At 52.5% G+C, this 27,962-nt stretch overlaps 2 protein-coding genes across 3 annotated transcripts; one reads left to right on the top strand and one right to left on the bottom strand.

Moving 5' to 3' along the window:
• The first annotated feature begins 440 nt into the window (after positions 1 to 440).
• Positions 441 to 3,656, top strand: Znf629 (zinc finger protein 629). The gene is made up of 2 exons (XM_051145301.1): positions 441 to 992; positions 1,129 to 3,656. Exons 1-2 carry the CDS (start codon positions 863 to 865, stop codon positions 3,648 to 3,650), a joined length of 2,652 nt encoding a protein of 883 aa, XP_051001258.1. The 5' UTR covers positions 441 to 862; the 3' UTR covers positions 3,651 to 3,656.
• Positions 3,657 to 10,554: 6,898 nt separating this feature from the next.
• On the bottom strand, positions 10,555 to 27,861 carry Rnf40 (ring finger protein 40). 2 transcript variants are annotated; one of them, XM_051145305.1, is made up of 19 exons: positions 27,688 to 27,861; positions 26,875 to 27,042; positions 26,465 to 26,606; positions 25,705 to 25,911; positions 25,086 to 25,207; positions 24,841 to 24,987; positions 24,654 to 24,728; positions 23,768 to 23,887; positions 23,502 to 23,681; positions 20,843 to 20,978; positions 19,477 to 19,598; positions 18,961 to 19,388; positions 18,761 to 18,878; positions 18,456 to 18,605; positions 17,848 to 18,060; positions 17,645 to 17,770; positions 13,397 to 13,537; positions 13,218 to 13,319; positions 10,555 to 11,032 (listed from the first exon to the last, which is right to left on the bottom strand). In XM_051145305.1, the coding sequence occupies exons 1-19, from the start codon at positions 27,817 to 27,819 to the stop codon at positions 10,856 to 10,858; spliced, it is 3,006 nt and encodes a 1,001-aa protein (XP_051001262.1). In that variant the 5' UTR covers positions 27,820 to 27,861; the 3' UTR covers positions 10,555 to 10,855. The 2 variants fall into 2 exon arrangements, with proteins under 2 accessions (XP_051001262.1, XP_051001261.1); XM_051145304.1 differs by lacking the exons at positions 24,841 to 24,987; positions 25,086 to 25,207; positions 25,705 to 25,911; ... (1 more) ...; positions 26,875 to 27,042; positions 27,688 to 27,861 and having other exon boundaries at positions 23,768 to 23,904; positions 24,654 to 24,708.
• Positions 27,862 to 27,962: the final 101 nt, after the last annotated feature.

Raw genomic sequence — 27,962 nt, 5'->3', positions numbered from 1 at the left:
GAAGGAGTCTCCGACTTCAGACCTCCCCTTCCCACCCATAGGCTGAACTTCTTTCTGTGCTTGGACAATGGCAAAGTGGCAAAGTGCCCCAGTCCTTGTGAGTCTCTGTCCCCTCAATGAAACTTTATTTAATTTTTATTATTATTATTATTATTTTTGAGACAGGATCTCTTTGTGTAGCCTTGGCTGTCCTGGACTTGCTTTGTAGACCAGGCTGGCCTCGAACTCACAGAGCTATGCCTGCCTCTGCCTGAAACTTTTTTTTTTAAAAACCATTTAAAAAGTGTCTGTCTCGCCAGGTATGGTGGCGCACACCTTTGATCCCAGCACTCGGGAGGCAGAGGCAGGTGGATCGCTGTGAGTTCGAGGACAACCTAGTCTACAAAGCAAGTCCAGGACAGCCAAGGTTACACAGAGAGACCTTGTCTTGGGGCAAAAAAAAAGTGTCAGTCTCAGTTCTCTCTGGGGCTCATCAGGGAAAAGTTTATTGGTCTCAATTAGCAGTCCCATAAAGGAAGAAAATTGGAGTCTTAATGAGCTTCCTCTGATTTGCAAAATAACACGTTTCCAGGCCTCTGGGCATCGGATGTGTGGGGTGAAAGCCTGCCTCCCCTGTGAGTGTTGGATAGTGCTGCAGCCTTCAGTGTAGGTACAAAGAGTTATGACTGACGAGTTTTTAATTGTCTCTTTACATCCCTGAGTTGCTTCATTGCAATCTTTAATAAGATCTGCAGGGTTTGGAAACAGGCGTTTGGGGCCAAGGGGCTCAGTGTGAGATGTTGCCAGAAAAACGAGCGTCAGGACACTGAGAGCCACATAAGTGGGAGCACAAACTACAGCAAGCACAAAACCAGGTCGCATTATGTGCCCATCTCTCCCCACCAGAGTCCTTGGAACCTTCGCAGTCCGGAGCTCTGGGATGGAGCCTGAGACAGTGCTGTGGGGCCCAGATCTGCAGGGTCCTGAAGACAGCCGGAGCAGTGCTAACGGAGGTGAGGGGCACAAGGGACTGTGGCCCTGGCTCAGGGAGGGACCCCCCACTCTGGGCAATCACAGGGGAGGGAAGAGAGAGCAGACCCCCATGTTCTGAAAGGAGATGGGGGTTGGGGACTCCCTTTCTGTCTATAGGTGCGGAAAGTGGGAACGAAGAGGAGAGCCCTCAGCAGGAAAGTTCTGGGGAGGAGATCATCTTGGGAGATCCAGCTCAGAGTCCAGAATCCAAGGACCCAGCAGAGATGCCCCAGGAGAGCCCCTCCCAGGATGCCTCAGCCCCACTCGGTTCTTCCAGCCCCTTAGACCACCAGACCCCTATGGACCCGTCAGCCCCCGAGGTAGTCCCTTCCCCATCTGAGTGGACCAAGGCCTGTGAGACCAATTGGCAGTGGGGAACCCTCACCACCTGGAACAGCACACCAGTAGTCACTGCCAGTGAGCCCAGCCTGCGGGAGCTGGTGCAGGGTCGCCCGGCTGGGGCTGAGAAACCATACATCTGCAACGAGTGTGGTAAGAGCTTTAGCCAGTGGTCCAAACTGCTGCGGCACCAGCGAATCCACACGGGCGAGCGGCCCAACACGTGCTCCGAGTGCGGCAAGAGCTTCACGCAGAGCTCGCACCTGGTGCAGCACCAGCGCACGCACACGGGCGAGAAGCCCTACAAGTGCCCCGACTGTGGCAAGTGCTTCAGCTGGAGCTCCAATCTAGTGCAGCACCAGCGCACGCACACGGGCGAGAAGCCCTACAAGTGCACCGAGTGCGAGAAAGCCTTCACACAGAGCACCAACCTCATCAAGCACCAGCGGTCCCACACTGGCGAGAAACCCTACAAGTGCGGCGAGTGCCGGCGTGCTTTCTACCGCAGCTCGGACCTCATCCAGCACCAAGCCACGCACACGGGCGAAAAGCCCTACAAGTGCCCCGAGTGCGGCAAGCGCTTCGGCCAGAACCACAACCTACTCAAGCACCAGAAGATCCATGCAGGGGAGAAGCCATATCGCTGCACCGAGTGCGGCAAGAGCTTCATCCAGAGCTCGGAGCTGACGCAGCACCAGCGCACGCACACCGGGGAGAAGCCCTACGAGTGCCTCGAGTGTGGCAAGAGCTTTGGCCACAGCTCCACGCTTATTAAGCACCAGCGGACACACCTGCGCGAGGACCCCTTCAAGTGCCCCGTGTGTGGCAAGACCTTCACGCTGAGTGCCACGCTGCTGCGCCATCAGCGCACGCACACGGGGGAGCGGCCTTACAAGTGTCCCGAGTGCGGCAAGAGCTTCAGCGTCAGCTCCAACCTCATCAACCACCAGCGCATCCACCGCGGGGAGAGGCCGTACATCTGCGCAGACTGCGGCAAAAGCTTCATCATGAGCTCCACTCTGATCCGCCACCAGCGCATCCACACCGGCGAGAAGCCCTATAAGTGCTCGGACTGCGGCAAGAGCTTCATTCGTAGCTCGCACCTCATCCAGCACCGCCGCACGCACACGGGCGAGAAGCCCTACAAGTGTCCGGAGTGCGGCAAGAGCTTCAGCCAGAGCTCCAACCTCATCACGCATGTCCGCACACACATGGACGAGAACCTGTTCGTGTGCTCTGACTGCGGCAAGGCCTTCCTGGAGGCTCAGGAGCTGGAGCAGCACCGCGTGATCCACGAGAGAGGCAAGACACCTGCCCGGAGAGCTCCGGGTGATGGCTTGCTAGGGCTTGGGGATCCAGCCCTTCTGACTCCGCCCCCGGGAGCCAAACCCCACAAGTGTCTGGTCTGTGGGAAAGGCTTCAATGATGAAGGCATCTTCATGCAGCACCAGAGGATTCATATCGGAGAAAATCCCTACAAAAACGCAGACGGTCTCACAGCACACCCGACGACTCCCAAGCCTCCCCAGTTCCGTTCCCCCAGGCTCCCCTTTGGGGGCAACTCACACACAGGTGCTTCGGAGGGCAAAGCGGAACCCCCAGGCCAGTCTGTAAAAGTGCCCGAGGGTCAAGAGGGCTTCAGCCAAAGGCTCGGTCAACTCTCTTCTAAGCGCTATGTTTGTTCCCACTGTGGTGAAAGCTTCCTTGACAGGGCTGTGTTCTTGCAACATCAGCTCACCCACGGCAAGGAAAAGCCTCTTCTCTTTGCTGAGAGTAGGATTGGCCTTGGCGAAGGGGCAGGACCCAGCCCCTTCCTAAGCGCAAAGCCCTTTAAATGCCCAGAATGCAAAAAAAGCTTTGGCCTCAGCTCGGAGCTGCTGCAGCACCAGAAAGTCCACGCGGGTGGGAAATCCCAGAAGAGCTCGGAGCTGGGGAAGAGCTCTTCAGTCCTGTTGGAGCATCTCAGGAGCCCCCTGGGGGCCAGACCCTACAGCTGCTCTGACTGTGGGGCCTCCTTCCTCGATCGACTAGCTCTTACACGACACCAGGAAACACACACCACTCACGACAGGGCCCCCACTCCTGAGGAACCCCCTTCAGAGGCAGCCACCTTGTCCACAAACCAGGAAGACGAGGGAGAGGCCTCTAGCCCCACAAAGAGCAGCAGCCACGGGGAAGAGGAAAGTCCTAAAACTCTCTCGGAGAAAAAGCCCTATTTGTGCCCTGAATGTGGAGATGGCTTCACGGAAGTCGCAACGCTCCTCCTCCATAGGAGCTGCCACCCAGGCATCTCCCTGTGAATTAGGTCTGGAGATCTCTCTGTCCTGAGAAACTTTGGGGAAAGGAGGCCAACCCCATCAGCCCCATAGAGAAGTAGAGGGTTAGGAGCCCTGGGAAAAATAGTACGTTTGCATCAGCGATGCAAAGCCTCTGAGATTGTGGGTGAAAACCACTTACAAGCCGTAGAGATAAACTGCCGGGTTAGAAGCCCTATTAAATATGTAGGAAACAAAAGCCCTTTACGTCTGTAGCAGAGAAATCCTATAAATCATAGTGGGCAAAAGCCCTTTTAAGTGTAGGAAGAGGTCCTAACAAATCTCTAGACAGCCCCATAAGACTGTATCAAACCCTTATCAGAATCCTCACGTGGGAGAGGTGTAGGGAGTACAGCTGGGCCCTGACCCTCAGATGTGGAGGAAACACCCAATGTCTTCCCAGTGTTCCGTCCCGGCAGCTGTGGACAGAGGAAAGCACTCAGAGGGGAAGTCATGCAGGAATACAGTAGAACTAGAAAAAGGAAAAATGGGAGGGAATGGCCAGGTTCTTCCAAAGCCACAGATGAGGCAAGACCAAGAAGAGTCTGTCTCGTGCTGGGGGTTCTTTTGGGGGTGTGAGGCCAATCTTAGGCGAATTGTATGTACTAGGGGAAGGAAAACTGGGGGTCCCTTCTCAATAAGAACACCCAAGTGGGAAAGAAACGAAAATGACAAGCCATTTTTTTTTTTAGGCTGAAGTTTGGGAGATTTTATATATATACCCTAGTGAGAAAATGTTGAGAAACCACCTCAGATATTAGGGGAAAGTTTTGTTTGTTTGAAGATGAGCAAACCAAGGCAGAGAAGCTGAGGTGGAAGCCAGCCAGTTTTTCCTCTTTCCCGGGAGCTTGTTAAACTCCAAGTGCAAGCAGATCCCAGTTCCATGCTGTTAGGGTTCTCCTCAGACAGGCCCGGCTGGAGATGTCTACTCTGAGAGGCCTCTGGGGTTCAAGGGGCTTGTGCCACATTCTCAGGTCTCACAGGTTTTACCTGAAAGCTAACTGCCACAAGTCTTACTGCAGTGGCAACCGTTTCCTCGAATTCTGTCCCCAGTGGAGAGAGCCACTCGCTGCTAGTCAACTTCCAAAGAATAAATTCCTTCAGAGAGTCAAGGCTTGTATGTGCTTGCCGCCCCCCCCGCCCCCAGACTTCTGCAAGTCCACGAGAGCCGCTTGTGGGCTCTCTGGTGATGAGGGACGGCGAGACAGCAGAACACACAGTTTTGATTCCCCAGCACATGACTTACATTACACCTCAGCCTTTTGTGTGAAGTCCATGTAAGGCCGCCTGCGGGACAAGCCGGGCTGCACATGGTGGCTGTCCTGACATAGTCCAGACTGGATCAGCGTCCTGGAAACCTGATTGCCTTCTTCATCCCCAGGTCTTGGGTGCCCCCGAGATGAGGTGGCCAAATTTGATTTTGGCTCCAGGAAGGGACAAATTCCACCCGATCCCTTTGGCCTCTCTCTCCTTAGGCAGAAACCGTGGAAGGGAAATGAAAGGATAAGAACCGCTCCCCTGCCAGACCCAAATCCTCAAGACTACTGCAGGCTAGAAACTTCACTAATCCAGCCCAGAAGCTGCTCATGTGATGGGAACTGTGTGATGGAACAGAGACAGTTGCCCTATAAAGTGGTTGAAGACAAACTCTGGAGAGAAACATCTGTAACGAAGACCCTTAAAGATGGAGAGGACTCTCCTCGATGATTGGGTTGCAGAGGGAGTGTCCTCAGGCTGGTGCTGGTGTTAGTGACACAGTTCAGAGCAGGAGGACTAAGACACCAAGTGATGTGGCTCTTTAGGAGTCCTGTGCCCTGAAGGGTGACCTGGATTCCTGCAAAGCCAAGGACGAGACCTCTCATCCGTTACCTAAAAAACCCATCACCCTTCATCTATCCTGTCCCCAAAGGGATGCCCCTCAAAATTTAAAGGACCAAAAATCTAAAATGCTAGGAGAAAAATGCCAGGCCTCCTGGGGAGAGCTAAGAGGCAGGTCTTACACAGTCACAGAGAGAGCCTTGCTACAGCCCCAAGTACCAGGTAGGGGAGCACCATGGGGGCTGGGAGGAGTTTGTCTGTATATTGACAGAAATGTTGCTAAGGGGTATGTATCCCTATAAAATGGAGTAGACACTCTCCTTAGTATAAGCTGGTCTGTCCCCTTCTAAGATGGTAGCAGAAACTAGGAGCATCCCTCAGACACAGGTCTGAACACCCATCATCAGTGCCAGGTGGAGGTGGTCATTGTAGTCATGGCTGACTATAGACTATGGAGGACTAAGGTGTAGCGTTATGTAATAGGGTGCTCACATGCTCTGGAGTCATGCGAGGGCCATGGCCTTGACTCCAGTAATTGAGTGGACCATGTAGATAGGCGGTGGCCTGGGCTTCCAAGTAGGAAAAGGGCAGAGCAGAGACTTTGTGGTGAGACCTGTTCTCTGGGCCACCTCCCTCTCAGATCTGACCACACTACAAGGGGACTCTTGCAAGGTCCAGGAGTCCTCTAACTGGCTCAGGAAAAGGTCCACCAGAATTAAGTCTGGAAGGCACAATGGAGCCAGTCCATCCTGGGCCCAGAGCCTTCGGAAGTGCCCCCCCCCGGAAGAGCCCGGCAACCCAGCTGTTGGTGAATATGCAGGTCAGACAGGAACTCGGCAAGGAACTGGGCACAGATCATGAACCGGGGAGAGGGCGTGAAACCATCCTACCCTCCCCAGTCCGAAGTGAATGGTTCCCAGAAGCCTTTGCCCGCACAAAGGAAGCCCCACTCACCTGCCTTGTCCCCATGGAGTGAAGGGAAGTCCTACTTTTGAGTGTTGTGTGTCAGTAACAGTGTTGTGTCACCAGTGGTCATGTTGAATAGTTGAAGAGAATAAAGGGAGTAAGATTTCCTAGGTGTTTTAATTTTTTTTTTTTAAATCTAATTGTTTAGCTAACAGCAAACTCAGAACTTGTCCTCTCCCAGAACTAGGACCCATGAGGACCCCAAAAGCTCTGTATTGTCCCATTTGCCCTTCCCCAGGGGTACTCTGCTCCCTCTCCAGTGTTTGCTTCTAGAAGGTTGACAGGTTTATAGAAGTTTAAAACTTCATATCCTTGTGAAATATAGAGAAAACGCTGACAAGTTGCATGGCTACCCGGTGGCTCTGGAACTGGTTATCTTGGGCCCAGCTTTGCAGCCTCCATGGCAGCTTTTCTGGCTGTGACATCCACAGCCTCCCCAGTTCCACAGGGAAAACACTCCCAGGTCCTCATCCTTGGAGCTGGCAGCTATCTCTCTGGGCTCCCTTGTGTCCTGGGCCTAGCTCAGCCTCTCCTGTGACCTATCCTCTGAGAAGTCAGCAGTGCCCTGGCTTGTCCTCCCATCCCCAGGATAGCCCATAGGCTCTGACCATGGACAAAGCTGGGGCTCTAGGGAGAGCAGCCACTTAACCAAGACGCACAGTAGGTCCTGGTGGGACGTTAGAATGGCCAGCAGGTCTTCAGGTCACCTCTACACTAGTCATGCCTTTTCTCCTTGTGGTTGGGCCCAAGGCAGCTGGGACTATTACAAGGAAGTCCTCAATGGCAGGCTGGCTTCAGCACTGACTGTAAGAGAGTGGTCACGGCTGTTGTGTGACTGCCTGTGATCAACACTAACCAGAGCCTGTCTCTGCCCATGTCTATTAAAGAGTCTTGCTGAAGGCAGAAAGGTATATTCCTGACCTTTTTTATTTTTATTTTACCTTTTTTAATCTTAAAAAAAAAAAAAATGTGTAGGGATGTTTTATTCGCATGTCTGGGCACCATGTGCATGTAATGCCTGAAGAGGCCAGAAGAGAGTGTCAGATTCAGGGAACCGGAGTTACAGGCAGTGCCATGTGGGTGCTGGGAATTGAACCCAGGTCCTCAGGAAGAGCAGCCAGCACTCTTCTCCAGCCCTCCCTTAAGCCTTATTGTGTCCCTAGCCCAGATCCCAGAATAAGCTCCCTCCCCCTCCTCTTTCTCTCCCCCTCCTTCCCTCCCTCCCTCCCATTCTGTCCCTGGATTAGGGATGTGGGGAGGGAGATTTGTCATGTCCCTGGGCCCCCAGACTTGGAACACTAAGGAAGGTCAAGTTTCTGTGCTGGAGGAGACCTCAGTTGAGGAAGGGGCTCCAAAGAGAGGGGACCAGAGCGATAACTGACTTAAAGGTCAGTGGTCATGCCTGCTGGAGCAGGCTGAATAGCACATGGAGGACGTAACTGAGGTAATAGGGGTCTCAAGTATTGGGGATCCTCTACATAGAAGTCGGGTGGGGTTGGGATAGAGGAGTCAGTTGGGGATTGGCTTGGAGCAGCGGTTCTTAACATGAATTGTGACCCCGTTGGGAGTAGACCCCATTGTTCACTGGGGTAGCCTAAGACCATGGAAGAACGGACACATAACAGTAGCAAAATTAGTTATTAAGTAGCAACAAAAATAACTTTATGGTTAGGGTCACCACACCATGAGGAACTGTATTAAAAGGGTCACAGCATTAGGGAGGTTGAGAACCACTGCCTTAGAGCCCAAGGGACAGATGGCGGTGCGGCCACAGAGCAGAGGGCAAAGCCTGAGGATGGTTAATGTGACGAGAGTGAGAGAGGCATGATTCCCTCACACGCCTTAAACAGTGCTTTTCAGGCCTGGAGCTCGGGAAAACACTGCAGGAGTTGGGGTTCAATGACTACCTGTGGCATTGGCTCTGGATACACACCTCAGAGAAAGGCATGGTGCAAAGGGAAGTGTGGTTCAAGTGGAAGAGCTCAGAAGGCAGTAGTGAGCTAGAGGCAAGGAACGAATGTGGCACCAAAGGCCTGGGGGAAGTTCTGGAGGCAGTCCCTCTAGCTGCAGCTGAAATAGCATCATCCATCACTGAAACCACCTCCGGGGAGTTGGCCAAGGGAGAGTTCTAACTCACCCATCTCTGTGGCCCTGGCTTGAGCTAGGTGCCATTTAAGACAGATCCTGCACGGGTGTGACAGGCGGATGGTTTGTCACTGCCCTGCCAAGGTGGCAATAGTGCTCCAGCTACAGGACTCCTGGTAACTTTAAGTGAGGAAATGGTTTGCTCTCCTTCACTTAGGCCTTGCCATGCCACACTGGAGCTCTGAGTACCCCCAGCTCACCCACATGAAGACTTGCCTCTAAGGGAACTGTGTGGTGTGTATTTACTTAAGGAGCCCATGTAGCCATGATTTAGGAGGATCATGCCGACGGATGCGCTGGGGCACCGGCCTCCCAGACACTGGTTCTAGATCATTGTAGCTGTGTCTCTATGATGCAATACCCTGCGTTTCCCCTGCCTTTCCCACCTTACCAACCCTAGTACTCCAGCCAGGGTGGCTTTCTTGGTGGCCCAATGTCATCTCCTGCCATGACTCGGGCTTCCGCGAGCAGTCCCATCACCGGCAGCTCCATGCCTGAGGTCACGGTAGCCCGCACCTCTGTCTCCAGTCCAATTTGGTTCAGCCACTGCGACCCCACTGAAACTAAGCCCAGCCAGAAAGCAGAAAGGGCCCGGAGTCCTCACGAAGGAAAGACGGTGGAAAAGGCTCAAGAGCCCCGAGAAGGCACTGTTGTTGCTAAGCCAGAGGCTGCTACAATGCCTACGATTCCTTCTCCCACACCCACCGCAACCCCGCTCAGCACTGGCCAAGGCCCCAGTCCCAGCGTGACTTCCATGAAAACTCCACCGGAAGAGCCTAGGGCACTCTGAACCCCGAGACAACACTCTACATGTTTGGGAAACCCGTTTCCAAGGTTCCAGCTACTGGCCCAAGCAGGCGACAATGAAAAGTCACCCTGCTGAGGTGTCACGGTTTGTGTTTGCAGAGTAGGGGTAGGTAAAGCCTGCAAGTAACAGACTCAAAAGTTCACTCGCCTTCGGGCAGCACAGCAGGGAAACGGCGCCCTGCGAGGTAAGGGACTACATATCCCAGAATGCAACCCATAGGGGTTATCCAAACAGCCAATGACCACCAAGGGCGTGACCAACCCCTACTAATGACAGGCTTCTCCAGTGTGAGAGGGATGGGATGGCTCCTTGAAACTGCTCACCTGGGGTCCATGCAGTTGTTTGGTGGGCTAGAGTGGGATCTCAAATAGACCCCGCTCCCACCCCACATCCGCGCCAACTCGGGCAAAGTGCTAGCTGGGTGCAGCACCTACACTCATGTTTACACTAAGTGGATGCTACTCTGCAACTTAGGGTTGGGTATTTATTCATAACAATTAGCAGCCCATACACAATGCCTCTAGAGCAGAGGCTGTAAGTCCAAGAGATCCTGCGGCTGGCCGTCCGCAGCGCCGCTGGGCCCTGCACTCACTGCTCAGGAGTTCGTCTAGGCAGGCACTGCAGGGCTATCTGCGTACAGGCTGGCTGCAGGACAGCAGGCAAAGCTCTTCTACCCGGAATGACTGGAAGTGCTAGGCTGTCCCTTCCCATCTGGCACGCTGCACCTCCAAAATTAAGACCACCAGGATGAAAGCAGGGCTGGGGCCAGGTGCTCAAGGGAGCATCAGGACGTGTGAGAGGGGTGACGAGGGCTTGAGAGAAAAACTGGAGGTTGGGAAGAGTCTGGCTAAAAGAAACCGATGCCCCTGACTCAGCACACTGAGGAGGCAGTGTCCCTAACTGCAGCGCTTCCCTGAATAGGGCGGACACCCAAGAGTGCACCTTCTTCAGCACAGAAGCTACACAGGGGACAGGAAACTCCACTGGAAGGCTAACTCCTGCCCAGGCCTGGGGCCAAGGAGGTGAAGAAAGGCTCCCTGGCCCATGGCCCAGTGCAAAGCAAGAGGTCCCTGGTCATCACTGAGTGTGTGGAGGCAGGTGGTAGCCCTTCCCTGGTGGAGGGATTCCCCTTTAGGGGTAAGGATGGATGTGTCGGATGGATGTGTCTCCCCAGTAGGAACAGGGTTAAGCCAGTTCCCAAGGCCACAGTTGGATGTTGTGTACCTGGGAGTCCTGAGGCTGCAGATCTGACATTCCGGAGAAGATGCACTCAGCTTGGTTAATCCCACCCTCTCCTGCATGCACCAGTAGCCCCACCCTTCTAGGCACATAGGGGCTGGGGTCATGGAGTCTGGAAAGGAAGTTGGGGCCATTGCCCCTGGGGGAGTGGGGAGCTGGGGGGGGCACAGCCCCTAGGGTTTATGGGTGTTTCAAAGTCCCCTGAGTTGCAGGTTCAGCTGATGTACACACGGTGGAAGTCGTGGGCACCAAAGGCTGCGTTGCACTTGGGGCACTTCCTCTGGCGGGCCTCATAGCGGCCCCGCACGCACTCGAAGCAGAAAACGTGGAAGCACTTGGTGAGCACCGCATCCTTCTTGCGGGTGTTACAGCAGGGGCAGGTCAACCGCGCCTGGAGCAAACAGAGGCATCAAGCTTGGAGACACTGACAGGGCCCAGACCCCAAGCTAACAGCGGGGCCCGTGCTAAACCCACTAGCAGCACAGCACCAGGGAGACTGAGGTGCCGTTAGGGCTGTAGCTCTATGTCAGCCTGGGCCACACAGCAGAATCTCCTCAAAAACAAGACAGAACCCAACCAGCCAACTAAAAGTACAAAATAAAGAAAGCCAAAACACAAACAAAACTAGAAAGTACTAGAGTCTAGATTCCCCTAAGGTCCCACCTGAACTCTTCTTATTAGCTCTGTAGGCAAAATCTCCAACTGGTCTACCTCTCTCTTCTAACGCCAGCTAAGTCATTGCTAAACATGGTAGAACCATGAGAAAAATGCTACACTCAGATTTACCCCTGGTTTGAACCCAAGACCCCGCTATGGACTTTCTCTTAGCCTACACTTCCCACCTGCCATTAGGAGGCTCTCAGCCTCACTATCTTGTGTGGGCACTGCATGGCATGTGTCTGGCCTATTTGGAGTCCCAGCCAGGCACCTCAACTTCCCCAAATCACTGTTCCTCAATCTCTGAGGACTGTGCCATTAGCACTGGAAAGCCTCTCAAGGCCATCCATGTCTGCCTTGTGGAGGCTTCCCCACTGAAGCCCAAAGTGGGGGCTATCTCATTGCTGACTCTGTGCCACTTCCTTTACTGAAGTGGCCCAGAGTTCAGGTGACCTGACCACTCTTGTTCCACCCGAGTTCACCAGGCCCTAGGAGCATCCCATAGGGCTTGGCTCATCTTCCTCCCTCACCTGCCCCCTCCAGTCACCACTGTCTCCCAATCCTTAGGCGTCACCTCTGCCTGCCACTTAAATGCTGAGACTCCTAAGGGAAGAGACGTGCCTCCCACTCCGTCTCATGGCAAAAGCTTCCAACTCTGTTGGAACTAAACACTTGCCCTCTAGCGCAGCCCTCGGCATCAAGTGCTTCCCGGCCTCCCAAGAGGCTCCAGAGGCACCTTGTTCTCATCACCCCTGAGACGGTCCACCACAACCTGTTCCTAAAGCACTGAAGAGGATTGTCTACCTACATAATCCATCCCGCACCAGAGCCTCCCAGGGATCCTTCCTTCATTCTAGCCTTGAGACCCATTCCCGAGTCCCGCAATCCCACCTCCTAAGTAGTGCCTTAGCAGACCTCTTGTCTCTGGTGCCCTGGGCTTAGCTACGTCTTAGTTTCCACCTTGGAGACTACGATGCTCTAACACCTCCCTTTCTGCAGCTGCTTCTGGCCCCACATCTGGACACTCTCTTGAATGAAACTGTTGGTGGTAAAGCATGTGCGTAGCTTGTATAAGGCCCCAGGCTTAAACCCGAGCATCTCATGCTCCTCCACCTCCCAAAACATGACAAATAAGAGAGATGGGTCAGTGGTTAAGAACACTGGCTGCAGGCCGGGCGTGGTGGCACATGCCTGTAATCCCAGCACTTGGGAGGCAGAGGCAGGTGGATTGCTGTGAGTTCTAGGCCAGCCTTGTCTATAAATTGAGTCCAGGAAAGCCAAGGCCACACAGAGAAACCCTGTCTGAAAAGACAAACAAACAAACAAACAACCTAGGTCCTGAGTTCAATTCCCAGCAACCACGTGGTGGCTCACCACCATCTATAAACGGATCTGATGCCCTCTTCTGGTACACAGGTGTACATGCAGGCAGAGCACTCATACATTTACAAATAAATACATGAGAAAACAACGCCCACCTTGTCTCTCTGCCTGCTCAGAGGCCACCATGCCTGCCAACATCCTCAGGGCCTTGCTGCTGTGCAGGCATCTCTCTCCTCCAACCACAATGGCTCCGCCTAGGGCCTTTCCCTTTGTGTAAGCTCTTACCCCCACTTCTTTGAGCTTTGGGTCTGCCTTTAGGAAGCCTGCTGCTACACACCCCCTGCCATTCCCAGGGCTACGCTGGAGACTGCCCTTGGGTTCCTACCATGCCCAACTTCTGCCATCACACTGATGGCAGAATTATTCCAGATTAACTGCGGGGTCAAGGTGTAATCTCTCCCGTGGTACATGGCATACATATGACAAATGCTTGGCCGTTGTTCTGTATTCACAATTAGTGCCTTCTGTTGTCCTACCTTATTTTCAAGCCCCAGAGACGACCACCCCTCCCGCGGCAGCCCGTTGTCACGTCCCACCTTGTACTCCTTGATCTCCTCCTGCAGGATCTCGTCGGCGTCGGCATAAACCTCCACCTTCCTCTGTTTCTCTAGCTTGCGCCGCAGCCGGGAAATGTCCTCCTAGAGCAGCAGAAGGCAGGCTAAGGAGCTGCACGCCTCCTGCCCCGGTAACCGGCCAGCCCTCCCCTGGCACACACCTGAGCCCTCTTGAGGTTGAAGCTCTCCTTCTCGCGGGCAGCCCGGCTCTCTGCCAGGCAGGGCTGGATCTCTCGAAGCCGAGTCTGCACGTGCTCCAACTGCACCTTCAGGTCCTCAGCCAACTGGGCGGCCTCTACGGCCTGAGGTGGGCGGGGACAGGAAGGAGAGGACCATGTGCTCAAGCCCAGGAACCACAGTCCACTAATGCTTTTTTCTTTCTTTCCTTTTTTTTTGGGGGGGGGGTGGTTTTCGAGACAGGGTCTCTCTGTGTAGCCTTGGCTGTCCTGGACTCCCTTTGTAGACCAGGCTGGCCTCGAACTCACAGAGATCCACCTGCTTCTGCCTCCCGAGTGCTGGGATTAAAGGCGTGTGCCACCACTGCCCGGCCTCACTAATGCTTCTTTCAAAAGTCCTGGATGATGTGCGCTGGAGCCGCCCCTGCCTTGTGGCCCTCCACCTCACTCCTGCCTGCTTTCCTCACTCCTGACAGTTCTCACTGCACAATGCTGCTCCCTCTGCTCTTTGAGCCTCTACCAGGCTCACTTCTCTGTTGTATCAACTCCTCCAACATACACGCTCTCCCCCTGACACTCAGCTCAAAAAGCACATCCCCATCCCAAGGCGCGCTCTTAGTAGTTCACACTGCCTTAGTTTCCTTCATCAGACTGTATGAACTGGGGAGAGCGGCATGGACTTGTTATTCTAGCTGTTGGGAAGCTGAGGCAGGAGGATCACTGAGAGCTCAAGGACAGCTTGGAATATATAGTGAGAACTTGTCTTAAAAAGAAAAAGGGAGCCGGGCATGGTGGCGCAGGCCTTTAATCCCAGCACTCGGGAGGCAGAGGCAGGCGGATCACTGTGAGTTCGAGGCCAGCCTGGTCTACAAAGTAAGTCCAGGACAGCCAAGGCTACACAGAGAAACCCTGTCTCGAAAAACCAAAAACCAAAAACCAAAAAAAAAAAAAAAAAAAAAAAAAAAAAAAGAAAAGAAAAAGGGGCTGGGCATGGTGGCGCATGCCCAGGAGGCAGAGGCAGGCATAAATCTCTGAGTTCAAGGCTAGTCTAGTCTACAGAGTGAGCTCCATAACAGCCAGGACTATATAGAGAGACCCAGTTTCAAAAATATTGAGAGGGAAGGAAGGAAGGAAGGAAGGAAGGGAGGGAGGGAGGGAAGGAGGGAGGAAGGAAGGGAGGGAGGGAGGGAGGGAGGGAGGGAGGGATGAGCAGCAACACTGTTACTCAGGGATTCCTGGCGAGGAGGCAGGCCTCACCCAGTGTTTCAGCATCGCCCTACCGCATAACAAACAACGTTTACATGATTGAAGTCACCAGAAACGAATACTCCAATAGGTCTGAAACCAATGTTAATCCTCTATGTCTTTGTAAAAAGTTCTTTTTTCAATAACGTATCTTCTTTTGTGTATACTGGTGCTTTGCCTGCACTCATGTCTATGCAAGGGTGCTGAATCCCCTGGAATTGGAGCTACAGATAGTTGTGAGCTGCTTTGTGGGTGTTGGACTTGAACTCAGATCTTCTGGAAGAGAAGGCAGTGCTCTAAGCTGCCGAGCCATCTCTCCAGCCCACAAGTTCTCTACCTCAACCCTCTCTCAGACATGGTCTCTAAATACTCCAGGCCAGCCTGGCCTCAGACTTGCTATGTACCTGAGGACGATGTTGAAATTTTCGATCATCCTGCTGACCTTTTTTTGTTTTGTTTTTTGGTTTTTCGAGACAGGGTTTCTCTGTGTAGCCTTGGCTGTCCTGGACTCGCTTTGTAGACCAGGCTGGTCTCGACCTCACAGCGATCCGCCTGCCTCTGCCTCCCGAGTGCTGGGATTAAAGGCGTGCGCCACCATGCCCGGCTCCATCCTGCTGACCTTTCAAGTGCTAAGTTAGAGCCCAGTTTATATACGACACCATGCCCAGTTTTACAGCACTGGAAAGTGAACCCAGAGCCTGATGCACGTTGTGCAAGCAGTCGACTAACTGAGCTATAGCTTCAGCCCATTTTTCTTATGCTTAAAACAAACACCTGCACTCTCAGGGCCTGGGAGCCTGGAAGTTGGAGATGTGGCTCAGTGGTTAGGAACATGTGCATCTCTGGCAAAGGACTTGCTTTCAGCTCCTAGCACTCATGGTAGCTCACAGCCACCTGTAACTCCAGTTTGAGGGTATCTGATCCCCTCTTCTGGCTTCTGAGGGCACCAGGAAAGCTTGCAGTACAAAGACACACAAATGGGCAAAAACATTTATATGCATAAATTAGAAATAAGTAAATCTAAAAATCTGATCATTGTGGAGGAATGCCTTGAGTGGATGTAGCAGTTGTCAATAAAGCACTGTTTAGCCAATCAGCTGGGCAGAAGGACAGGACATGGAAGGCGGAGCTTCCGAGAGGGGGTTGGAAGAGCTGGTAGGTGGACAGTGGACAGTTGTGGAGAGAAGCAGCTGGTGGAGGACCAGATTGGCAAGGTACTGGTGTATATGCAGGTTTTGAGGCCATAGGATTAGAGTAGTTTATTTTAATTTACTAGTAGATTAGTATCAGATTAGATTCTGCCCAGCGTAGTGGTTGCAGCTTTAAAATACACTACAGTCTCACAGTGTCAGTTATTTGCGCCCTAGGCTATACTGATAAATTAACTGCAACAGATCACGGTGGCGCATGCCTTTGATCTCAGTACTCAGGAAGCAGATCTCTGTGAATCTGAAGACAAAAGCCATCTTGGTCTACCTAGTGAGTCCCAGAACTGCCAGAGCTAAATAGAGAAACAGTGTTTCAAAACACACACACACACACAGCCGGGCGTGGTGGTGCACGCCTTTAATCCCAGCACTCGGGAGGCAGAGGCAGGCGGATCGCTGTGAGTTCGAGGCCAGCCTGGTCTACAAAATGAGTCCAGGACAGCCAAGGTTACACAGAGAAACCCTGTCTCGAAAAACCCAAAAAACAAAAATTAAAAAACAAACACAAACACACACACACACACACACACACACACACACACACACACACACACACACAGTTCAAATCTATTGTGGTCCATACAATGAGAGAGAAAAAAAGCAAGAAAGCAACTCTGGAGCAGGAGAGATGGCTTGCTTGATGACACACTTGAATAAAAACCTCTGCTGGGACTGAGGACGCAGCTTGGTGGTAAAGTGTATGTGTAGCTTGTATAAGGCCCAGGTTAATCTTACAGGCGCAAGGACCTGAGTCCCAGAACCCGAGTCCCATATTAAAAAAGAAAGAGAGAAAGAAAAACTACATAGTAAAGACCACCATCTCTATTTGACAGTTACCCAACGACTTTTTAAAAAAATGACTTTATTCGGTGTATGTGTGCATATAACACAGCATACCACGCCTGTGGAAGTCAGAGGGAAACCTGCAAGAGTTGGCCTTCTCTTTCTACCAAGCATTTCTCAGGGCTAGAACTGGGGTCATCAGGTTTAAAAGTGCCCTTGACCAGCTGTAACAAATCATTCTGCTTGGGCTGCAGAGACACTCACTGACTAAGAGAGCTTGCTGTTTGTGCAGAGGTCCCAGGTTTGGTTCCCAGCACCCACATGGCAGTTCACTCTCTAACTGCAGCTCTGTAGATCCTACACTCTCTTCTGGTCTCTGTGGGCACCTGGACACAGATGCACACAGACGTACACAGATTAAAAACAAAAACCCCTGCCACAAACCAACCAACCAACCAAACCACCCTGGTCCGATTATTGTTGGGTATAAGACAGGGCTGGAAGAGGCTGCGAGTTGACTTAGTGGCTCAAGTGCAGGTGGTGCGTGAGAATCTGAACTCGATTCCCAATCCTATCACCAGGTAAAAACCAAGGTGCGGCAGTGTGTGTCTGAAATCCAGTGGAGGCAGGGAGCGCCCAGGGATTCGCTCAGCAGCCAGCCTGCCTAGCTCAAGGGGAAAGCTTCAAGTGCAACGGGAGACCCTGTTCAAAACTAAGGCAGAGGAGCTACGAGAATGACGTCCTGGTGACAATCCGTGCCATTCATCCTCACCCTCACCGTGGGGGGAGGGGGGAGTTCACGCGCAAGCGCGCACCAATAAAAAGAGATCAAGTGTGCTCATATTGAGTACAAGGCTGGACAGTAAACACATGACACCTGTGAGCTATCTAGACATACAGCCAAGCTTCCTCCCTGCAGGCCATCTATGGCAGGACTGCCAAGCAGAGCTGGGGGAACACATGAGACAATCACACAGGCTGCCACGCCGAGTCTTACCTTCCTCTTATTCAGCTCCAGGGCCTGGCTGCGCAGCGTCAGCTCTTTCTCTACACCGCCAAGGCTGCCCTGCAGAGCCCGCTCCTTCTCCTCAAGCTTCTGCACCGTCAGCAGCTGGGCGTCCACCTGAGGATGGCAGGCCTCAGCACCACGGTGAGGCCTTTCTGGCCTCATCCACAAGCATCCCAGCGCAGCCGCCGTACCTGGGACTTGAGGCCGAGAACCTGCTCGCCCAGCTCGTCCTTCTCCTCCCGCAGCAGCTTGTGAATCTGGTTGGCCTTGATCCGCTCCGACATGAGCTTAAAGTTGGCGTCGTCCTTCTCCCGCAGCTGCTGCAGCAGCCGTCCGTTCTGCTCCTGCATGTCCTCAAAAGCCTGCCCTGTCACATCCATCTCCGACAGCAGTGCCTCCTCCTCCTACAAGTGGGAAGGAAAGATGGCAAGGGAAAATGGCAGATCAACAAGACAGTCTGTGCTGGAGAGACGGCTCAGCGATTAGAAGCGCTGGCTGCTCTTCCACAGGTCCTGAGTTCACAAAGTAGCTGACAACCATCTATAATGATTCTGGTGCCCTCTTCTGGCATATAGATGTATATGCAAATAGAGCACTCATATACATTTAAAAAAAAAAAAAAAAACAACAACAAAAACAAAACAGCACTACCAACAACAAAAACCCAAGATGGTTGTAGGGGAATTCCAAGAAAAGAGTACATACTCACACCCATCAAAATGTCATATGCCGAAGGCACTTAACAGAAGGCTAAGGGACTCCCAGCATTCAGAAGCAAGGAGACCGCAGGACATTTCACCTGCTTGGTGGCACCCAATTTGCGCTGCAGATGCTCAATCTGCTCCTCTGCCTGCCGGATCCGCCGCAGGGCATCCTCATCCGCGATCTTCTTGCTTTCTCTCCGGTCTCTTTCCTCTAGTTCCCGGATGCGGCTCCGAAGCTCATCCACCTGCATCCACGGGAGGGAAGCCCTCAGACACTGGTCCGCACAGCAACGCCACTACCAGTTTGCTCCATAGTGAGAAAATAGAAAAAGAGGCAAACTTGCTGCCCCAAGGCTCTGAAGTCGCCGGGCAAGACTCTGCAAGCCCCGCCTGGCCTCACCTCGGCCTTGGCCTTCCGCTCAGCCGCCATGAGCTGCACTTTATCCCGCTGCTCCTTGGGTGCCGACTTGTACATGTCCAGCAGAAGTTTCATCTCCTTCTGGCTCTCCTGCGCCTTCCTAGGGAAGAGTGCACGAGGCAGGGTTAGCAGGAAGTGCCGGAAGCTACCTGACAGGGCTGGAGACAGCAACAGGGCCTCACTTGAGCTCGGCTCGGAGACCCTTGAGCAGTTCTGACTCCTTCCTCTTGGCTTCCTCCACCTTGGCCTTTTCTCGATCAGCCCTCGGGAGAGCTGAAGCTACAGGTGGGGGTCCCAGGCTGGGTCCTTCCCGTTCCCGAAGTTCACGCTTGGGTCTGGCCTCAGGCTCTCGACCCCGGGAGGGCAAGCCCTGGGTCCCAGGGGTGAGGGCCAGGGCATCATCTTCCGAGGAGACCAGCTCCTCTTTCTTTACTGAGGAGGAGGCAGAGGTGGCTCCAGCCACTAAAGCCATCTCCTTCTTGCTGTCAGGGGTACCTCCGGGACCTGGCCCGCCATCTTCTTTCCCTGGGGCTAGGGCATTGAGGCCAGAGTCGTCTGGGTGGCTCAGGCTGGGGATGCATTGGGAAGTGCCGCTGGCCTGGGCCCGGAGCTGGAAAGACAGAGAAAAGTAGGAACGAGGCGAGCCAGTGCTCATGAAGGTCTGGTGAAGGCTTCCCCAGGAAGCTCCCTCTCCTCACTTTGCCAATCTCAGCCTGTACTTCTCGAAGTTTCCGCTTATATCGCTGGGCATCTCCTTTTAGCTGGTGATTGTGGTTCTGGAGGCTGCTAATCAGGTGGCGCATCTCACGGTTGATAGGCCCTAGGGAAAGGTCGGGAAGTAATCACGTTGAACTGTCTGCTTCCAGCTCTCCAACTCCATGGAAGAGAAAGAAGCTGAGCCAGGGGAAAAACTCACTTTGTATAGGAGGGGGGAAACAGGCATCAGAGAGGCTGGAGAGATGGCTCAGTGGGTAAGAGCAGCGTCTACTCCTGCAGAGGACTGAGGATCAGTTCCCAGCACCTACATGGCAGCTCACAACTGTAACTCCGATTCCAAATGATCTGGCACCATCGTCTGCGCTCTGGGAGCACCAGGCACACATGCATCAGGTGCACAGACATACATGCAAGCCAGCAAAACACTTACACACGTAAATATTTACCTTTGAATTTTTAAAATTTACTTTATGTATGAACGGACATTTTACTTACATATATGTCTATGCACCATGTGTGCCCTCAGAGCCAGAAGAGGGCATTGGGTCACTGGGAATTGTAAGTGCAGGGACTCAGACCTGGGTCCTCTGGAAGAGCAGTCAGTGTTCTTAACCACTGAGCCATCTCTCCAGCCTGTGGGGGAGGGGGAATGAGGAGAGGGACAGAGGTACAGGAGGGGCGGGTAGTGACAGGGCTTCTCAGTGTAGCCTTGCTTGTCCTGGACTTGCTTTGTAGACCAAGCTGGCCTCAAATTCATAGAGTTTGCTAGGTTCCTGGCTTCATTTGTATTTTTCTTTGGTTTCTCGAGACAGGGTTTCTCTGTATAACACCTCTGGCTGTCCTGGAAGTCCCTCTGTAGTCCAGGCTGGCCTCGAACTCACGGAGATCCACTTGCCTCTGCCTCCCAAGAGCTGGGCTTAAAGACATGCACTGCAACCACCCGGCCCCCTGGCTTCATTTTTATAAGAATCTTTTTCACCATTTCATGTTTTACCTTTTCTTTTATGCTCTACCACCCTCTACTAGACTCATTCCACAATAGCAGATTCTTTGCTTTGTTTGCTGGCAAATCTCCAAAATGGAGAACTGAGTGTGGCTCACAGGAATACTCAATACATCTTTGTGCAATCAATCTTTCAGAAAGAAGCCAGAACAGCTCCCAGTCTGCCTGCTCAGCTACTCCTCTCACACCCTCACTGTGAGCGAGGCAGAGAGTGTGGTGCCTTATCTCCTGGGGGGACCGAGGCTCTGAGAAAAGCAAAGGGCTTCAACGGATGGTGTCTACAGAAGCGGCCGTCAGGGCCCAGCACCCTCTAAGGTCTGCCTCTACCCAGTCCCACGACGTACCAGCCTGCTCGTTGGCGGCGAGGTTCTGCTCAAACTCAATGCGCAGCATCTCATACTCCTTGCGCACCTGGGCCAGGGTGTCTTCCAGCTGGATCACTTCTGTGCGCAGCTTCTTCTGCAGCCCCAGCTCGTCACTCTGTGGGGGGAGGGACCAAAGACACACAACCTATGAAAATGCTGCCCGCATGCTAATCAAAAGACATACTTTTTGCTTATAAAGAATAAAGCTGCCAGGCACACACCTTTAAGATCAGCAGCTGGGAGGCTGAGGCAGGCGGGTTTCTATGAGTTCAAGACCACCCTAGTGTACAGAGTTAGTTCCAGGATAGCCAGGGCTGCCTACAGAAATCCTGACTCAAAAAGAAAAAGAATACGACAGGAGGAGAAGAAAGTAGAAGAAAAGGAAATAAAGCCAGCACTGGTTACTTAATCACATTTTTCTCCAGAAAAAAAGGACTTCTGTTAGTGAGTGTAAAACAGAGAAACACCATGCATGGTGGTGTGTGACTTTAATCCCAGCCCTCGGGAAGCTCTGGCGGCTGGGGATGTCCTGCACTGGAGGCCAGCCTCGTCTCTACAGTGAGTCCCGAGGCCACCCAAGGCTATGTACTGACACCTGATAACGAGATGGCTCAGCAGTTAAGAGCACTGACTGCTCTTCCAAGGGACCTGCCTTTGGCTTCCTACGATCAAGTGGAGGCTCACAGCCATCTGTAACTCCAGTTTCAGGGGATCTGATGCCCTTTTCTGGCCTCAGAGGACACCAGGCACTTACGTGGTACACAAATATGCAGACAAACACTCATACACACGAAAACTTTAAATGATACATATATATATATATATCACGTTTTTTGTTTTTTTAAAAAAAATTTTAGACTACACAGAGAAACCCTGTCTCGAAAAACCAAACCAAAACAAACAAACAAAAAACTTTTATTAATTTATTCAGATTACATCTCAATTGTTATCCCTTCACTTATATCCTCCCGTTCCTCCCTCCCTCCCCCTTTCACCCTATTCCCCTCCCTTAGGTCTGTGACAGAAGGGGACCTCCTCCCCCACCACATGATCACAGCCTATCACGTTTCTTCCCAGTAGCCTGCTTATCCTTCCTCTGAGTGTCACCAGGCCTCCCCACCAAGGGGAAGGGGTCAAATGTGGGGCACCAGAGCTCATGTCAGAGTCAGTCCCCATTTTTGTTTTTTTTTTTAAGATAAGAACTGATTATGATTATATATATGCAATCCTTTTTCCACGTCATAAAATATTTGGCAACTAATCTTTTTTTTAAAGAAATCTAGCGCCCCCAGCCCCCAAGATATATATATCAATCTCTTTTAATATCAACATGATTAAACTAAAATTTATGTCCATCACCACACAGAGTTGCTGTTTTGCTACCTGGAAAATGTGCAGTAGAAACTGGGCCCTGAGCTGACCAGTTGTGGTGGCGCACGCCTTTAACCCCAGCACTCAAGGAGGCAGAAGCAGGTGGATCACTGTGAGTTCGAGGCCAGCCTGGTTTACAAAGTGAGTCCAGGACAGCCAAGGCTACACAGAGAAACCCTGTCTCGGGGGAAAACAAAACAACCAAAACAAGTGGATCCTGGAGGCTTTCCTTATATTTCCACCGCTTCTCTTAAGAGAAAATGTGAAACCTGACCAGAGATAAATAAGTAAAATACCATTACCAGAAAGAGGCTGAGTCCTTAACCTTGACTGCTGGAGGGAGCGTCCCTGACTGTGTTTAGAACCAGCCCTTTCTAAGTGTGAGGTCTCAGGTCCATTTAGTACAGCAAGCAGAAAACAAAGTTTCCAGGATGCTCTGACTTTTTGTGTGTGTGAGACAGTCACTTTTTTTTTTTGGACACAGTGTTTCTCTGTGTAGCCTTGGCTGTCCTGGACTTGCTTTGTAGACCAGGCTGGCCTCAAACTCACAGAGATCCACCTGCCTCTGCCTCCCAAGTGTTAAGAATACAGGTGTGCCTTGTGTGCCACCATGCCTGGCTTTTTTCCCCCCTTTTCTTTCCCTCTTGAGACAGGGTTTCTCTGTGTAGCCCTGGCTATCCTGGATGGAACTTACTCTGTAGACCAGGCTGGCCCCGAACTCTTGAGGTCTGCTGGCCTCTGCCTCCCAGTGCTCTCTCTTAATAGGCCTGCACTGCACTGTGTTACTCCACATCCCATTATTGAGGAAACAGTAAGTCTTTGGTAGCGGTGGTTCGAGTCCTGTCTCAGCTCATTGTTCCTGTGCTCTCAATGTTCTCTTAGCCCAGGTCTCATAAAACATTTATGATGGTCGCAATGGGACCTTAAAAAATATACTGTAGACTGGCATGGTGGGACACACGTAATCCCAGCATTCAGGGAGGCAAAAGCAGTCAGATCCAATGTGAGTTCAAGGCTAGCCTAGTCTACAAAGCAAATTCCAGGACAGCCAGGCTACACAGAGAAGCCCTGTCTCAAAACACACACACACGCTAGAGTTAATGACTAAAACTGGAAGAAAAAACCCCCAGACTCTCCTCTGGCCAAGGAACAATCTATGGCCATGGGGCTCTCAGCAGGTACACAAGACCACTTGAAACAATCAAGAATGTCTCGGCTCTAAAGGTCTAGTTCCCACCCCTAGTGCCACCCCATTTCGCCCCCATACCTCCATGTGTTCAATGTGCCTCAGGTGGGAATTCTTGGAGGCCAGCAGCAACCCCCGCGCCTCATCCAGCTGGGTCTTCACTTGCAAAGACTCATTGTAGAGCAGTGAAAACTGGGCCTGAAGCATTCGGTATTCTCCCGTTTCACGGACTACTTCCTCAGGGAGGCTCCGCAGGGCCACCTGGGGGTGAAGACGTCCAAAAGGGTCATGCTGGCACCAGGATTTGGGGGCAGTCTAGAGCCTTTCTCCATCTCAGCACAGCTCACCTTGAGGCGTTCGTTGGTCCGAACAGCCCCCTGAAGCTCAGCCTGCAGCTTCTCTAGGTCTGCCATTCGGCTGTTGGCCAAGTCCTGATTTTCTTCCAGCTCTGCATTCAACATCTCAAACTAAGGAGTGGAAGGGGCTGTGGTAGGCGAGTCCAGGAGGGGCGGTATTTTCCCCTAACAGTCCATCATGTGCTCCACCCAAGCTCGCTGGGCGGAGCACTGACATATAAAGCCCCGAGCCAAGGTTTTTCTAAGGGTCTTAGGGGGAAAATTGGTCTTGCATGGGAATGGCTAGCCTGTGCTAATTATGCTAATCACTAACTATATACTATTTATTACATGTATGTTCCCCCACATAGACCCTAACTTCCGCAGAACCCTTATTGCTCCCTCATATGAAACAGAAGTGGAGTTTATTAAGGAAAGGTCTGATTTGAAGCTGGGTGTGGTGGTCCAAAGCCCACAGTCTCAGCACTTAGGAGGCAAAAGGAGGACAGTCAGTCACCCTCAGCTCCCTGCGTCTAAGTCCAGCCTGACCACATCCTGCAAGGCCCTGCTTCCAGTACAAAGAAACAAAACTTCAACCACAGCTGGAGTACAGCATTAAGGCAGACAGAGATGCCCACGGACAGGACAGTGCCCACTCAAGTATGGGTGTGGGCATCTCACGAGAGTCAGTCCAGCTCTGCCTGCCTTTGTCCTCTTCAGTCTGCCTAGCTCCTAGACTTATGTTCTGGAATTATTTAACAAACAAATATATGAATGAATGAAAGAAAAATGTGTAGCAACGCCAGGAAACAGACTTGGATACAGATGTTTGCCCTTAGGAAAAGTCAAAAGGCGAGACTGAAGGGGCAGAGGGCTGGGGGGGCTTGTTGGGGTTTACCTTCTGCATGCTAAGTGTGATCTGGCCTCCCTGAAAGCCTGAGGAGCTCCCAGACACATAGTAGCCAGAGTTGAGCTGCAATGAAATCAGACACATGAGACGTGCAGGGCACCTAGGAAGCGAGGGTGCTGAGTGCGCGACTCAGTCCCACCTGCTCCCTCACCCGCTCCCTCACCCACTCCCTCACCTGCTCCAAGGCCTCTGCCAGGTGCTTGTTGAGTTTCTGTTCTCTCTTGCGCAGCTTCTCAATGTCCCACTGTAGGTCCTCCACCGTCGTCTCCATCTCCAGGACTTTGGTCTCTGTTGACGTCACTTTATCTTGAAGCTCAGAGTACTGGGTGCAGTGAAAAAGTGGATTGGTTTCCTGGGATCCTTAAATGGCAAACCCAACCCTGCCGGTTCTAAATGCACCCAACAGCCCCTGGCTCCCACCTCCAGTGAGATGCGGTGGTGCTTCTCTTGTAGCTGAGTGGCCAAGTCCTGCAGCCGACGGTTCTCTCTGCCTAGTTCCCTCGTGCGCGCCCGTGCCACCTCCCCAGGGGCCTCACTGTCCCCTGGGAATGCAGAGCCCAGGTGAGAGTCAAACCCTGGATAACCAAGCAAGCATTGACTGCCCCGTGCTGAGGGTGATGCACCGGCTATCTCACCAACTGCTTATGACAAACCCAGGAGATGAAGCAAGCTCAGAGAAACCGAGGGGGCTGGCACTAAGGAGGAGAGTTAAGTATGGGAGAAAGCAGCTCGTTGTCATAGGGAGCCTGGGCACTTGCCCCTCAGCGTACACGTGGGACAAGGGCTAGCTCTGAGGTGGAGAGCTGGAGGGGCTATGACTTTTAACAGCACCGGCAGCTCCTCCAGGCAGCTCTCTGGGGCCCCACTTCAGGGATCAGAGCCGAAATCCCCACCTGGATGGAACGTAGCTGCTCCAACAAAAGCAAGGCTGGCATTGGCTGGGAACTTTGGCCTCAGGGAGCTACTTCGAGAAGGGAGTGGGGCCCTCAAGGATGATGGTAAGGACCGACGTCTGCAGGGTAGGGTGCAGAGAACTAACCCCGGCTGTACACTCGCTGACAGAGCTCCTCCACCTGTCGCTGCAGGCGGTCCGAGGCCTCGACCACCCGCGACACAGCAGCCTTGGAGAACTCCATCCGTCCCTGCAGCTGCAGCTCCACTTCTTCGTTGCTGCTGGCACCCAGCGCCACCACAAAAGCCAAGGCTGGCTCACTGAGAGGGGCTTGAAACTGCATTGGCAGGGGGTCTGGAAGGGACAGATAACCCCCATAGGCAGAGAGGCAGGAGTGACGGTCAGCCTGTACTGAGGTCCAGAATAAGTCCCCCTGACACTCAGTGGCTGCTGGGCGGTGGTGGCACACACACACTATGAATCCCGGTGCTCCCTGAGTTCGAGGCCAGCCTGGTCTACAAAGAGAGTTGCAGAACAGCCAGGGCTCCACAGACCCTGTCTTGAAAAGTCAAAAATAAGTAAGTAAGTAAGTCAATAGAGATCCATCCACCTCTACTTTTAGAAAGCTGGGACCGCGAAAACCCAGTTAGATTTCAGAATTTTGTTTTTAGCCATTAAAAAAAATTTTTTTTTAAAAAAGAAAGTAGCCATGGCTGGCCTTGAACAATAGAAGACAGCCACCAGCTTCTGCCTCCTTCAGGGATTAAAGGTTTGTGTTACCATTCCAGGCATGAAGTCAAAATCTGAATGGCTTTGGGTGGGCTGGGCTTGTCATCAGCCCACATCAAAGTCACCTCCTCTTCAGGGCCTTTCTCAGACCATAGGGTCCCCAGGGCCCTGGTCCTACCTCTCAGATCTGATGTCGCTGGATCTGTTCGGGGGATCACATCACGGGTTAGGCCTTCCTGGCACCCAGGTGCGTCTGTCCCTGAAGACAGCTCCCTTTGGCGCTCATAGTTTTGGAGAAGGGCTTCTACAGTTTCATCCAGCTGAAAAAAGAAAGAACCACAGGTTATGACTGCCCCAGGGCCTTTTCTTTTCTTTTTTCTTTTTTTCTTTTTTTTTTCCTTTTTGGTTTTTCTGAGACAGGGTCTCTCTGTGTAGCCTTGGCTGTCCTGGACTCGATTTGTAGACCAGGCTGGCCTCGAACTCACAGCGATCCGCCTGCCTCTGCCTCCCGAGTGCTGAAAAGGCGTGCACTGCCACCACTGCCCGGCCCCAGGGCCTTTTCCAGCAGGACAATATGCAGGCATCCACCTGGGCCCAGTAGCGGTTGACAATGAGGAGCGTGGCGTCATCGGTGGCCTGCCTCTTTTCCAGCTTCTCAATTCTCTCCCGGAGCTCGTCCTCACAGGCTTGCCGCTGCTCCAGCCGCTCAGCCAGTTTCTTGTTCTTGAACTGCAGTACCTTGGAATCCATCTCCTCCTACCACAGGGGAAGAAAAGACCGAGGAGTGTCAGGCAGCATCCTGAACCATCGCAGGCACAGGGGAGTACAAGAATTAGATTAAAAGGGGGGAGGGGTGGTGGAGGGCTGGAGAGATGGCTCAGTAGTTAAGAGAACCACCTGCTCTTCCAGAGGCCCTGAGTTCAATTCCCAGCAATCACATGGTGGCTCACAGTCATCTGTAATGAGATCTGGTGCCCTCTTCTGCAGATAAAGCACTCATATACAATAAATAAATAAATAAATAAATAAACAAGTAAATAAATAAATCTTTTTTTAAAAAAGGGGAGGGGGGGGTGGACAGGTATACCAAGGCTAGCTACCAGTGAGACTTAAAGACTCAAAACACGAGAAAATATCCCGGTCATGAGAACTTCACATTTTGTTTCTGCCCCTATCTTTTTCTAACTCTGAAGTTTTTGAAAAAAAAAAAAAAAATCACCCGACTTATGGGAACATATGTGTGTATGGGCAGAAGGCAAGCACATAAAGTTGTGCTGTAATAACACTCGTGCCATGGCACGCCCACCCTCACCACCCGTTCTGTGTATATTACACATGTGTGCACACAAGATTCTGAATGCGTTGGAAGCTCAAACATGACTTTCGCAAAAGCCCACCAACCGTGGAAGAGATGCCCCCAAGACGAATGGGCTCGATTAGAGTGGTTGTGGTCTTCTCCTCGCGGTTTAGCTTCTTCTCTGGGGGTCCTGAGCCCCCGTCGCCCGCGGCGCGCTTGTTGCTGAGGCCAGACATCGCGGCGGGGGCGGAGGGGCAGCTCAGTGCTCTCCGGGGCCGTCAGGGCGCGCACTTCCGTCACCTGCAGAAAACAGAGGACAGAGCTGTGGTCGCGTCCGGAGCCCCGAGTGTCCGGCTGCACACATCTGCCGGACCCCGCC

This window comes from Acomys russatus, chromosome 5, assembly GCF_903995435.1.
Source record: "Acomys russatus chromosome 5, mAcoRus1.1, whole genome shotgun sequence".
NCBI lineage: Eukaryota > Metazoa > Chordata > Mammalia > Rodentia > Muridae > Acomys > Acomys russatus.
The sequence above is the reverse complement of the archived record's forward strand: the minus strand, read 5'-3'. Positions and strand labels throughout refer to the sequence as shown.

What these genes read in the sequence shown, in the direction of transcription:
- Znf629 (XM_051145301.1), top strand. Translation starts at nt 863, where the DNA reads ATGTGCCCATCTCTCCCCACCAGAGTCCTTGGAACCTTCGCAGTCCGG. An exon ending in CCGGAGCAGTGCTAACGGAG is followed by an intron (nt 993 to 1,128) that starts GTGAGGGGCACA and finishes TTCTGTCTATAG; the next exon opens with GTGCGGAAAGTGGGAACGAA.
- Rnf40 (XM_051145305.1), bottom strand. Translation starts at nt 27,819, where the DNA reads ATGTCTGGCCTCAGCAACAAGCGCGCCGCGGGCGACGGGGGCTCAGGA. An exon ending in TACAGGCTGAGATTGGCAAA is followed by an intron (nt 19,389 to 19,476) that starts GTGAGGAGAGGG and finishes CTGTCTTTCCAG; the next exon opens with CTCCGGGCCCAGGCCAGCGG. An exon ending in AGCGGAAGGCCAAGGCCGAG is followed by an intron (nt 18,606 to 18,760) that starts GTGAGGCCAGGC and finishes CCGTGGATGCAG; the next exon opens with GTGGATGAGCTTCGGAGCCG.